Raw genomic sequence first — 14,290 nt, forward strand, 5'->3', positions numbered from 1 at the left:
CATTTCCCACATCACAGAATCATAGAGTGGTTTGGGCTGGAAGGGACCTTTAAGGTCACATAGTTCCAGCCCCTCTGCTATATGCAGGGACATCTACCTCAGACCAGGCTGCTCAAAGCCCCATCCAGCCTGGCCATAAACACCTTCTGGACCACCCACAATCCCTCCTGGCAACCTGCTCCAGGGTCTCACTGCCCCCAAAGGAAAGAATTTCTTCCTAATATCTACTCTAAATCTACTGTCTTTCAGTTTTAAATCATTTCCCCTTCTCCTTTTCCTACCTGCCCTCATAAAAAGTTCCTCCCTAGGTTTCCTGTAGGTCCCCTTCAGGTATTAAGGGGAAAGGCTATTATAATACACTGTGATACATCATTACTAAACTGATAGTCAAGTCTACTAAATACTCTACAAAAACCAACTGTCATCCTCCCTTCTGACATCATCTTATTCCATTTAACTATACTGACATCTCAGACATTCTTTTCATCATTAAATATACATCTAATTGGTATTTGGGGTTGAAGGTACACTTAAATATTAAGTCTCTGCATAACACCTAGAAAATTTCACTATCAAATGCTCATTGAATGCATGATAAAAGCTATCTTTAACAAAATAATAAAACTGATAGAGGTGTGCTTGAGCTGCAGGATCAAAAACTGAATTAAAGCTGCTGAATTAAAAAGTAAGTAACAAGATTTCTGAAGGGTATGCACTGATGCACAGTTAATGTGCGCACACATCCCTCTCAATCTATCCAAATCTTACTTTTCACTTCAAATAGCTGAGCTAACCGTCTTCTCCCCTCCCAAATATCGTACGAGCTTCCTATTCATCTTTTTTACTCCATTTTAAATTCTTTCCAATACCCAAGTAAAATTTCAGTGCCTTGTAGCATGGATTCTAAGCCTTTTGTTAGGATTTTGTTTTCTTATAGTCTTTTCCATATCTGTATTTTCATTGCTACAGATATATATTGACAAAGATGGTAAGAACTGGAATAAAACATGAAATCTTGTTTTAGTTTTCTGAAGTAGTCGTCAGTAGGTAACCTAAAGATGCTTTGGTTCACTATTATAGAGCAACCACTATCTATCACATCAGCTTGCTTATAAGGCCCAAAAATATTTTCATTCTTAGCACTGAGAAGGTTGATGACAAATACACACACACGCAAACATAATATATAAAAAGCAAGAGCAAATTAATTTTGAATAAATAACTTGTTCTCACTTGTTGTGTATTCCTGCCTTTACTCGTAGGTAATTTTGATTGGGTAGGAAATGCTTTTACGCAGAACGCTGGAGCAGGCCTCGTTATCAACCAAGCAGACGCGGGGAACAGCACAAGCATCATAAAGCAACTCAAGGCTGTTTTTGAAAGAGACTGGTATTCACATTATGCCAAAAGTTTACAACCAACAAAAATGCCAAACTGCTTTAATCACAAACTCAGTAAAGCAACATCAAATAAGACTGCCATGAGCAATGTGAACTAGAGAGACTATTTTACTGTTTAGTATGGCAATGAAGAATTACATTGGGGTGTAGCCCTCTTTCATATTTACAGACAAAAGACTTCAGAAAAAAAAAAAAAAGTTTGGTTCGGGGGGGGATTGTTTTTAGGAAAAAGCACACTTATATAAAAACTGTCTAAAATATATTCTCTATTGATTTGGGACTTTCAAGGTTTGTTACTTCTGACACTGAATGTCATTTCTGCTTCCATGTTAATTTTTATGTTCCTGGTTTGAGCTTAACTGAAACAGAAGAATTGACTCATGCTGTTTTAAGAATTTCCCTAACTGCCATCGAGGCTACAACAAACCCCTGGCAGAACTGAGATCCTGGCTATGAAATGGCATTCTAAGATCAGCTACTGTTGATGTACAAATAGTGGTAGGTTTACTATATTAGAAAAGATAGCAGAATAAGGATATATTCACTTATCTAAACAATTCCCTCTAAATAAACATCCAGTCATACAAGTTTTTCCTAGTTTTCAGCATTTAGTATGAGCATCACTCTTGTGTGTATTCTAAACAGCCTTAAATTACATTTGAGTTCTGTAACTGGTGATTTATTCATCTCTAAAGGGACAAAGGTTTTGAGGGATTAAGGTTGACCTAAACAAATTTATTAGAATCCCTGGAACCTCTCAGTTAAATCAATTTTCATTAGTATAACATGGATTCCTTTCAACATAACTGCTATTTATAATTACAATGGTATATAACAATGTAAATCTCTTCAGTAAAAGCAAACATCGAGGATTGATTTTTCTTGCAATCTCAAGAAAAAAAATTACTGAAATATTCATCAAGTGCAGGCCAGCAGTTGCTTGCTGAGTCATTTTTAGACAACTATGTATACAATTTTTTTTTATTAATTTTTTTAGGATAGTAAAAGGTTCTGCAAAAAGTGCAAGAATTGTTTAATTTCATACTTCTTTTTCCCCTTCATATCAATAAAAAACACGTGAAATGGCATTTTTTTTTTAAACATCATCCATATAGATAAATATATCAGTCTAACAGAAATGTGATGCTTTCATTTAGGCCCCAGTTTCAGCTGGCATTAATGGTATCCCTCTACAACCATGACTCAGCTGCACTAAGATGCAACTGTTCTGTAAAAGTGTGAATTTGCTCTTTAAAAAAAGGTATTAATGTGTGACAACAGAATTTTCTCCAGCCCCATAACAGCTTACTTTCTTAATGAAAATCCCTATCTTCTGGCTTGCAGAAGCAATCCAGCTGCAAAAGCAAACTGCATTCTTCATTTTGATGAAAAGGTACTGTATTCAAAATGCAGACTGTTCTTACCCTGCTGAAGGTTACAGAAGGGACAATCTGAAAGCTGTGGGTTAACTGAAAAGAAATGTCTCAGAGGATTACTTTCATCTTAAGAACAAGTTAATTAAAAAGACACCCTGACTCAGAATGCAGGTTTCATTTACAAGCTTTAAAGAAAAAAAAATTATCTTGAAGTAAGCACAGTTTTTGAATCTGCACCTTTTTAGAATTTCCTAATGCCATTTTCTGACAGTTGCCCACTAGAGAGAGAGGAACACACCACGAAACTAGTTGTGACTGACAAAAGCATGCTTCTCCTAAACACCATTTGCTTTGCCATTTCCCAGTTGTACACCATCTTACTGAAAATAATTCTATTAGTTGTCAACTTTTACAGAAAAAAAACTGTGCAGAGCTGTAATGCTCAAGAACATTTTGTAACATTCAGATAAACCGTGCAGTTTATTAGCCTTCACATATACAGAGAAGAGCATATACCCTGACATTCATTTAAGAAACAAAGAAAAGTAATCTGAAGAGAGAAAAGTTACCTGAGTTGATTTGAAGGAAAAGTCTTTACAAAGAAAAACTTTCATATTTTCCTTCTTCTGTATATAACTTCAGCATATGTATAGCAGGCATGGTAGAGATCCCCAGCAATTAATTAAGTGTTTTTTCTATTATTACTAAATAAAGATTAGCCCAGATTCATCTCTGGTGAAACTCTTACCACTCAGCTAAGTTATATCACCAATGAATTTTGTCCTATGAGTCACTGGGGAAAAAATAAAATAAAATCAAAAATCAAAAACATTTTTAAAAACAGGTTGCAATACTTGTAAATTTTCTGAGAGATTGAGAATAAGTCCCCATGGATGGGTGATCTTAAAGCTCAAGGTAAATTTAATACCGAGTCTTCAGAAAAAGCGAAAAGAAAACCTACACAGAACCCCTTCTCCCCACTGTCCAGAGCTGGTAGCCGTAGCTCCTGATGGCAATAATATTCAAAAATAATTAATATTTTCTCCCTCACATTATGTATGCTAACAGTGTCTTAAGTTTTTGAAATGGCGTTTTGTACATGTAATGAAGAATCTCAGTGGAAGAGACATTTGTCAAATCTGTCTCTTCTGATTTAGTATTTAGTGATGAGACAATGGAGTTACCACTGACCTTCTATTCAGTATACCAAATGAATGATTCAAATGTAGTAGTTTCATCAGACAGATTCTAGGGAAATACAATCCTGAGCATTAACTCGGTCCATCTGTTTTAACTACATTCTCACTGACTTGAACAAATTCTGATGTTTCAATGACCCTCCCCCCCCCAAATGTAGTAGTATATTCTGTTTTTATGATGGAAGGGGTCTGGTTTTCTCTGAGCAGCTCTAATGCAAAATAGTGTCAGCCATCCCACAGCCAGACTGGCAGGCTCAAGTTTCATTTGGTATAAAGCACAGGTTGGTGTTTTGAATGACAGCAGCTCCAAAGCAGCACAGAAGGCTATGGTTTGTTACATTAGCCAAGAAACAAAGTGCATCCTTGGACTTCAGCAAGTAAGAAATTAAGGAGAAAACAAACAGACAAAAAAAAAGAATCATACAAACACTATTTTTTTTAAATCTGTTGCAGCCAATTATTTGTTTCTGGCTAGCACTGTTTCTGCTTAACTAGATTTGCCACAGCAGCCTCAACTGTGGCTTCAGCTCCTTCCACCAATGTAAACAATTCTTTAACAAATCTATTTCACATGAAGTTAGCAGAGATCTGTCTAGCCCAGTTACCTCTTGCTTCAGCTCTTCCGAATATCACCACTGCACAATTTCCAAACCTAACAGGAATTTCCATTCAGTAGTGTCTCACAGACATCAAAGACATAATCCAAAAGATGCACTTTCTCTAATCCCTTTCTAGCTGGTGTTGGTAACTGTCATATTACAAGTAATTTCCTAAACAGAACAGCTTTATTCTTAAAGAATACAGACTGTCGTTTGCTGCATTGACTAGTGCCTTACTCATAGTTTTTGTTTAACTGTTCTTCGAGCGAAGTCCTGCTAAGATCTTGTGCTTGGTTTGAGGCATACAACAAGCCTCCTAAGTAAGACAACTACACATTGTTATGTTTACAGGTTAGTACCTGACACTAAAGTCACAAAAAGACAAAAATTATATATGCTATGTTGGTCCAAATGTCAAGCGTGTAATTCCAAGAATTTTTATCCCAGCTCAGTTTTAAAACTGAACTCCACAAATTAGTCCTGCATTTGTTATCAACTAAACCACAAAGCGATCAAAGCAGTCTGCGCTGCTGAAGTATAAAAACAAGTAAGTGAAATTGAAATTCTCCCAGCACATGGCTGACAGCAAAACTTCACCACAGGAATTCGTTTAAAGCACAGGGTGAAGTCCAATACAGTGGTTATTTCACAAGTCTCATGTGTTACAGTTCAGGTAGTTTTGGGCAGGACACTGCTTTTTTTCTGCTCTAGCAAGTAATCTTATTTATCATGCTACAAACCAGGGAGCACATAGTTACTGGAGCTTGTTTGTTGGGGGGTCTGTTTGGGTGTATGGAAGAAGGATGTTCTTCTGTTTTTGATACCAGAGACAAAAAATGCAATAGAGAAGACTTAACTATTGCCCTGAACAAATGTCTACAGCTACTCTTTCTTTCTAGTCTTTCTTTCCAAAGACCAGTAAAGCACGTATTACATGCCATCACACAATGGCCACAGTTGTACCCTGACTAGAAAAGATTTAAGTAAGCTTTTGTCTGATTTACTTTTTTTGTAAGTAATGCATCTTTGAACTGAATTGGCTGGCCTTGCTGTGCAATGTATTAAACAATTCAGGGCCAGGTATTCCTTCTAATAAATCCAGACTGTGAACACAGCTCAGGGGAAAGCCTGAGAAATGCCTAAAAATGCTCAGAATTCTACTCCTAAGAGCTACCCACTCTTTGCATATTACTAACCATCTAAATTCTTTCTACTACTTCACTGAGTATTGCATACATAAAAACTGAACTAAGATCCACTTTAATGTTACCTACCGTTTCATCCTAATCCAAGGAGAAACCCAGACAGAATTTGTTGTTTTTTTTTTTTTTTGTGACTTTACTGTGTACTTACTGAAAACGACACAAATTTTTCCAATAAGATGGTAAGACATCAGCTGGCTATTCCAGATTTTCAAATTGAAGTCCTTTACAAACATCTTCCTCTTGAACATCATGTACTTGACTCCTGAGAATGGCCTTATAGAGAGCTGTAAGCTACCATTCTGGACTTCAAAATTAGCCCTTTATTTCAATACAAAAATATCAGCTACACCTATTGTATGTTTACAGATGGTAACTTCTGGCATTGTTTTATTTCCACTCCTATCCTTTCTATACATATGCACTCACATTTTTTCACTTTACCCATTTAATCTACTGTAAAAAAAAGAATGAATCCTTTGTGTATTTTAAGTTCACGGTGATACTGCCTGAGTTGAACACACCACTGAACATGTTCCACTTACAACACCGCACACTATAGTAGCTCAGCTGTTACTTTACACAGAATGCTTTTTTCACCTGTAATTTTTCCACTATAACTACTGCTGAATATTACTTAGAAATTTCTCAGTGTTGAATCAGGTAGCTTTTGCATCATTACTTCACACAAATGCCTTAGAAGCTTGCCAAACTAGCACGTAGAAGAGAGAGACTTCATACAAAACAATTTAGACAATGAAAGGAACTCACACGCTTTACAATGTGTGGATGCTGAAGTCAGCAGATGGACTCTAGTCTTGTAATAGTCAGGGAGCTGCATGTCTGAACATGTTAAGCTTCTCTTTAAGAAGAAAAATAAGTTTGATAGCTGATTGAAGTTACAGAATAAAAGAGAATATGGCAAAACAGTTCACTATTGTAGCATCCCAGGGGATTATTTAGTGCTCCTACTGAAAAGTTTTACATTATACGGCCACAAATGTGTATAACGTAGAGTATCTGCATCATGAACACATACTGGGCATTATATCTTACAACGTTAATTCGTAACAGTCCCATCCTCAACAGCTTCATACATGCTATTTGGGTAGAAAGAAAGAAAGGAAAAATAGCCACAGAGTCAAAGCAACTTGAATCAGATTAGATTAACAGACTGGATGCTGTCCTAAAGGCTCTGGGCTAAGTTCTTGTTTTGTTTCTTTCCCTGCAAAATCCTGCATTTCTTAAGCACCTGCTGTTCTTTTCTTCAGGAGAATTCCCATGATTATTTCCAGAGTGAGGAGGAAAACTTCAGCAATTACAAAATTTATTTGCATAACAGAAAGCAAAGAAATCAGCATAAATAAGAGACCACTGAACTCTATGTAGCAGGTACTGAGAAGTAAAGCAATATTAGAAACAGAACTTTTTCTTGTACATTATACTTCTTTAGTGCTCTATAAACAAAGGATTGCAACACAGCAAATACCTCCAAGATATAGTATCCCATGTCATATTTCGATGTGTTCTCTCACTGTACAAATACAGTCAAGTTGGGCAGATACCATTCTGAACTAACAAACCGGTGAGAACAAAGCACAAGCATCAGGTCAAACATGACTCACACTCAAGTGTATATATGTATAATTTTTTTTGTTGTTTTTTTAAACCAAAAATGCTACCTAGATAAAGTTTCCAACTCAGAAGCTAGTAATATGTTTTCAAATTGTAACCTTGAGGAGATTCCTGGGATCTTCATGGGGAAATAACTTCATTTTAAAGATTAAAGGCACAGAACATTATATGTAGCACTGTCTGAACAAGACAATATGTAACACATATAATGAGAAACTCTTAAAATGGAAGTGTGTGAAGTCACATTTTAATGACTGACTTGCTAACAAAATTTTTTTAGTAGATTTCCTCAGTATTCTATCACTCTACTTTATTCCTCATTTGCAACTCCTCAAGTGATAGTGTACCTGTACTTTTGGGTTTTTTTGAAACTTGAGAACCCTAAAAGAAAAGCAGATGCTTCTGGAAGCAACAACTGTTTCTTACTAAAGGTTGAGGAGCCAATATCACTTGCCCTCTCAATGTTTCCTTCTCCTTCAGCAGCACATTCCAGGTTTTCCACTTGTGACTGTTCTAGGAGCAAAAAAAAAAAAACACTTCTACTTATCTGCTCCATATGAAAACCATGGGCTGCTCAGCAAGCTTTTGCCCTTTCAGAGAGCCCTAACCTAATATAATGCTAGGGAAAACATAATAAAGGAGCATAAAAACACGAGAAAGGTGCGTTCACCTGGAGAAATATACATACAGAAAGGTGGGAGGGGGAAGAATGGAAGAAAAAAAAATCTGTCAAGTTTTAAATAATGTAGAGGTTCTGGTGAAAGCCTTCTTACGGCCTCATTTTGTTCTAAATTTTTTTACTTTATTTTTTTTCTACCATGCAGCCAGATTTTAATGACTGAAATTTGCTGTTAAGTACAATAAGAAGAGAGGATCCCTGTCTTTAGGAACTGAATTCATTTCTTCACTTTGAGAGATAGGTGAAAGAGGCAGGTAAGAGTGGAAAATATACTTTTCCTTCTTTCCAAGGAATAGTTCACTGGTTTGTATAAGCAAAGCTAATAAGGTTTCTAGAAAACACAAAGGTCCTACCCATCCAGATTCTATTCGTACTCAAAAGGTGATACATACCTGTGGGAACTTGGGGCTCACAACAAAGTACAATCTGTTCCACTTCCAGGAGAGCACTATACTAAAAGCAGCTGCAGCACCTGCTTCTAGCAATCTGCAAGTGCTTTAAATAAACTCAAGGCAAGACTGAAGGAATTTTCCCTGTGGAAAGAACAAAGAATGGCAGACTTAGTGAGAAACATAAAGAACCTAATGCAAATATTAAGATGCCTAAGAAGTCAGTATCAAAATGAAGCGCATTCTCATTTTTGCCAATATTTAAAAAATAAACAAGAACTGGAAGAGGACTGGGAGGCCAGCACAGTACCCCAGATAAATAAAGTTGACATTTCTACATAAACAAGCCAGTAGATTTGTGTACAGTCCCCACACATGAACTGCTGCTCTGAATATTAGAGAGTGCAGAGTCTACGCATCACTAGCTTTGATGCACTGCTCAAAGTTTTGGCACTGAAGGTCTTATGGTCCACCTGTGAAAGTTTATAGCTTAAAGTTAGGCAAAAAAAAATACAGTTTCTATGTATATTTATACAAACCTTACTGCCAAATAGTCACTTAAAAAGTCACTTCTGACAGTCCTCCAATGTCAAAAAAGAAATCTCAAGTCTGGAGAAAGCAGAAAAAAATATTTACAGCAGCACACCAACTAGAATACACTGTAAACCCATTTTCCAATTGTCAGGTAGCTAATACAATAAAGAGTTCAGGATGCCCCCATATCCATCTCAGATTCCAAATGTCCTCATACCACATTCCTGATGTGGAGTTGAGGCTCCACACACACAAATGCTCAGAGCTACATCCTCATAGGAGAAATGGGTACATCAGAAGAGCTAGAAACATCTCTAGTACAGTGACTGTTTCACCGCTGTCCTACTGCGAGGCCGATAGGAAACAGCACATCCCTGACTGGGAAGGGCTGCATGTCCTCTGCTAGGAAATAGGAATAGAATATGCACACAGAGACTATAAATAACAAACTACAGAAGTAAACTGGCCACAGCATAGAAATACATTAACGTAACAGATTCCAATAGCGCAAACCAAAGCCGTCCACTTATCTTTTCACTCCCACATACATGTGTGCCAAACTTTATTTTTTAAAAAACAAAGGGCAATGCTACTCTTTCAACTAAACCTTATAGGGAGGATTACACTTTCCTTCCCCCCCCTCAGCTACCACTGCCCCCAGTTCTTCCTGTTCTCTTTCCACACCTTTTTTTCCCATCAGACAGTGTTTCTGCTACCTCCCCCTCCACTTCTTACTTGGCTTTTTTTTTTTTTTGAGCTGTTATTTCTTACACGCTCTTTATGTAGGACTCCTTCACTATTTTGTACAAAGCGATGAGTCCCTGCAGCTTGCATTGGGGATGCCGTGACATCCTCCATCATTACCTCTGCTAGCTTTACCTGAAGTGCCAAGAGAAAGGAGATAGATGTGCATGTTGTTTAAAGAAAACATTTTTATTTTAGTTTTGCTACATACAAAGACAAGGAAAGCAGAATAAAACACCTGAAAGGAGGAAGGGTTTTACGTCATAATCTTCACTCCAGTTTAACCGTGGCATGGCCAAGGCCTGTTATCAGCATCAAAGCTCACACAACTTTAACACAAAGCTTTGCCTCCAAACCTGTTGCTCACTGCTGTCCTGAATCCCTCACCAGGTGAAGCTGCCAAGCTGTGCAAAGCAAGGCAAAACTACACACAGCAGCAAGCTCCAACAGCCCCCACTTTCTCCAACAGATTCCCTGCAGCCATAGAGAGGTCTAACCTAGGTACTGTCATCTTGCAATAGATGGCAAACAGTTCAAGCTCACCGTTGTATATGCAAACACTGCCTTCAAGAAAGTAAGTGAAAAAAAGAAAATTTCCCTGTGGGTGTGATTTTGGCACTGCATTGTATTATATTGCCCTACACAAGCTGAGAGTAACAGGAGTCTTTCATCAAGTTTGCAGGCAGAGAGGACATGTACTATACGAGTTTACTACTATGCCTCCTCTATCAAATAGAAAAACCTGTCTAAACTTATTTTGAAAACTGCATGGCCAGCTTATGCAGTAGTTAGATACGTGGCAAGGTTGCAGTATTACTCTCTAAGGAGAATACAGTAAATGTGCTTATATATTTTGTTAATTCGAGCATTGTGCAGTCTCCAAGCTCTTCTATGAGAAGTATGGATAACTTCTCATCATGCCTTCCTATTTCAGAACACAGTATTTATCACAGATGTGTACAATACAGTGGCATAGCTTAGGCCTGTTATATAGGTCAATACCTGCAATGCACATAAGAACATAGTCTGCCTCCGCAAAGGAGAGTGGCTGCAAAATCTATTTTGGATAACCCAATTTGTATTTAAGGAAATCAACGTGTGGTCATTTCTAGAACTGTGAATAAGGCAACTGCTGCATGCTTATATATTTGATAAGTTTTATTATACTATATCCTTATATGAATGCCTATGCAGTGTAAATGCTTTAATATAAGATACTGAATTTTTTTTACACGTTATTTTCTAAACGATGCTACATTTTACCACGTTTATCCATTTTCTGTGTTGTTACAAAGCGCAAGCAGGAAGACACACGATTTTAATAACTCACACAGCAGCTCTTCAAATCCATTATAAAAACATGTTCTTATATAAAGACTTTTAACTTGGCAAGAAATGTGCTTCCTTTCTACAATGGGCTTGGTTCATAGCAATACCTGGGAAATGGATGTGTACTTAGAAATAAAAATAAAATCAGAGTCTGTAAACAGGGTTATTAACTCTGATGTAAACCAGTACGTTTGTACATTTTGATACCTTTGGAAACATAACTCATCTGCCTTTATTAAGGAAACAGCTGACCTGTCCTGGTTCAATCTGAAAGCAAACACTCTTGTTTAAAAACTGCAAACTGAGCAGTTGTTGTGTTTCATGCTGCAGGATGACAGGCAAGGTAACAATTTTATTTTATTATTGTTTTCTTCTTTTTAAACAACTTCCTTATGATTTTACCACAATGAATTGTGGTATCTGTCTGTGAACTGGGCCCACTGTTTACAGCATTACTCTACGTTACCAACATTCAATGCACATGAGCAGATTCATTCTTTGGAACTAAGAACAACTGACTTTGGCTTGGCCAGAGAGCAGGGAAGCTGTGGCCTGGTACAGGATGGGTGCTGCTGTACCGGGGCACATTGCACATAAGGAAATCACTGGCTGAAAGACTGATGGCTAACAGAGCATCATCAATGTTTGGAAGTGGGTTATACAACACAGCTGCAAACTAAGTTATCAATGGTATAACACTACTTCAAGAAAAGAAAAAAAATCATTAAAGATATGTAAATATTTATTTTAATGCTGCAGCACCATAGCTATCATTTTTCACTGCTTTGATATCCAAGGATTCCTAGTACTACATGAATGAATTTCATCTGCTTTGTTTTTTAGTTTTGGTATTTTCATTCAAAGCAAAGTAACTCCTAAGTAACTCCTATTTCTTTGTACTGCACTGAAATAAAAGAAATCCTGTTTCAGTATACGATGCTTTTCCTATTTTCTTTCGGTTGCGCTTCAGTCAGCGGTGGCGTCTCTGAGCACAGCCCAGCCCAGCCTCCAGCCCTGGGTACAGACGGAGGTACACACTGACAGATTTCCATCGAGGCTGTGTGCTGCCACAGCAACAGCAACACAGGTCTGCTCATTCCTATTCTAAGCTTCAGGTACTTAAGACTATGCCTAAATCCTGTTTCTAGGCACATCATGTCACCTATGCCCACACTGAATAGACTCTCAGTCTGTAAGTCAGCTCTGCCAACTATATTAGCACCGGTAAGTCAAGCAGTAGCACAGTACAAACTTGATCCACCTCCCTGCTGGCCCACAGCTTGCTCTCGACCAGACAGTGCCCCAGCTAAGCATGGCTGGCTGCAGCTGCCCTGGGAAAGAAGAGGAAAAGCAGAGATTGGACAACTGGTATCAATCTGTGCAACCTAGCCACACAGCCAAGGAACTGCTCTTGGCCTCTCTCATACTTTCAACACTACACCATCCAAACCTGAACCTGAACAGCAAATCTTGCTGTCAGGCAAAAGTGCAGTCTTCTACAGGATGTCCTTTACCTTACCACTCCAATCCAGCAGGGAACTCTCTCCCTGCATTTCCAATTCTTCCCCACCTAACCAGGACCAGTTGCTACTGAAACCAAAAACTGTCCCATTATTCCACTCACAAAGAACAGCATTTATTAGAAAAGACATTATAACAATAGGAAAAAAAAAAATCTGCTGAGCTCTCTGCTTCTCTGCAATGTTTTTTTTGTTGTTGTTTTTTAAGTTCTAGAAGAAACAAATAAAACTGTCTAATGTGAGCTCTGCCAAAAATCAAGGCCATAGAGCCTCGCTCTGCACTTCAAGCCCCAACCTTTTCTTGGGGTTATAGCTGCTTAGACCAGCAGGAGGCTAATGACAAAAGAGAAAGAAAAAAACATTTTATATAGGGTAATGAAATGGAAGCACCTGAAGATGCTGCAGTAAATTACCAGAGTAGCTGAGCTTATCAGATGGTACCAATAAAGGAGATAGTAACAAGCTCAGATTCTTTTCTTCCTTCCATGCTTTACACCTGAAAGTAGCTGGTTCAGTAACAGCACAGTGGGTACAACTTATGTTAATTCATAATTATTCTTGCACAGAACAACAGCCTACAAAAGCAGTGACATTTGATACAGGCAAGTATCATTAAGTGTGAAAATGTACAGCAGATTTTCATGCTTGGAAATTTGCATAAAAGAACGAGTAATTTCTTCTCCCTTTTCTATTACTTCCTCTGGTTATTAAAGAATAAGACTTGTCGGCCTATTGCATATCAGCCTCCCTCCCTTGCTCTCTCCTTCTGATGCTTTCAGTTCTAATACTCCACCTCTGGCTATTTTCCTCAATCTCAGAATAGTTTGTTTTAGGATACAGCCAGAAATGACAGCACACCCTGAATCAATGGCCCAGAATTTTATTTGCAGCTCTAATTCAATGTAAAGTAAGGCTATCAACCTCCCATTAGATCTCAAAGAGCAAGAAAGCATTTGAAAAATTAATGCACGAAAGGAAAACAATCTGTACTATATGATAGTCCAGGTTCCCTCACATCCTAAAAACTGCATTATGAAAGTAAGAACAATAGTAACAGGAATTCTCTACCCAAAGACCTTGTTTCTCTGCTTAGGAGGGGAAAACGTTTTCCACAAAGGGATGCATCTGTGGGCCAAGCAGTCCACCATAAGGAACAGAAGGGATATAACCTAATAAGGTAGGGCACTGATTCCTGAAGATGTTGACATTTCAAACTCAGAATTTTGCAGCTCCTCACAAATGAAGAGTCCTCTCTAACCTCTGATAAATTTTGAGTCCCAATGCTCACTACTTACTGAGTGCCACAAATGTATTTGTCGCATGCTGCAGTGGAAGAACCCAGCAAGCGATGGCACGTGTAACAGAGAAAAAGCAATAGCAAATTAGCTATGGCATACTTCTGGACTGTGCTGATACACTTTATCACCTCCCCCCAGATGCCTTTTTCTTTAAAGCACTGGTTTTTAAATGGTACACTTTTTAAAGGGGCAGATGGACATAACACACTAATACTGCGCTGTGACAGACTCCCGAACTGTGCAAACCTCACGTTGTTGCCCCATTATCAAACTGGTGCAACTAAAGAGAACTCCTCTGAAGACAGCCCAGGTTTTAAGCTGTCTCCAAAGCCTACTAATCCAGGTCAGTGGAAACATATTATGGACTTCAACAGGAGAGCCAGAAA

General features: G+C 38.0%; 1 protein-coding gene and 1 long non-coding RNA gene across 8 annotated transcripts in view; one reads left to right on the forward strand and one right to left on the reverse strand.

The window, feature by feature from the left end:
- The window catches only part of PLD5 (phospholipase D family member 5), a 167,695-nt gene extending 155,677 nt beyond the window's left edge, over window positions 1-12,018 (forward strand). For 4 of the 5 annotated variants that reach the window (XM_085219641.1, XM_085219644.1, XM_085219642.1 and 1 more), the window contains one exon: window positions 1,263-12,018. In XM_085219641.1, coding sequence (XP_085075767.1) covers window positions 1,263-1,498 — 236 coding nt within the window. In that variant the 3' untranslated portion in view covers window positions 1,499-12,018. The remainder of the gene's footprint in view (window positions 1-1,262) is intronic. The other variant, XR_014882126.1, reaches the window with a different exon arrangement.
- LOC116216313 (uncharacterized) overlaps window positions 1-14,290 on the reverse strand; it is a 56,321-nt gene that overhangs the window by 26,020 nt on the left and 16,011 nt on the right. For all 3 annotated transcript variants that reach the window (XR_014882127.1, XR_014882128.1, XR_014882129.1), the window contains exons 2-3: window positions 8,483-8,623; window positions 7,838-7,924 (exon numbers count right to left, since the gene is read on the reverse strand). This is a non-coding gene — a long non-coding RNA (uncharacterized LOC116216313). The remainder of the gene's footprint in view (window positions 1-7,837; window positions 7,925-8,482; window positions 8,624-14,290) is intronic.

Source organism: Meleagris gallopavo, chromosome 2, assembly GCF_905368555.1.
Source record: "Meleagris gallopavo chromosome 2, MGAL_WU_HG_1.1, whole genome shotgun sequence".
In the NCBI taxonomy this organism is placed as follows: domain Eukaryota; kingdom Metazoa; phylum Chordata; class Aves; order Galliformes; family Phasianidae; genus Meleagris; species Meleagris gallopavo.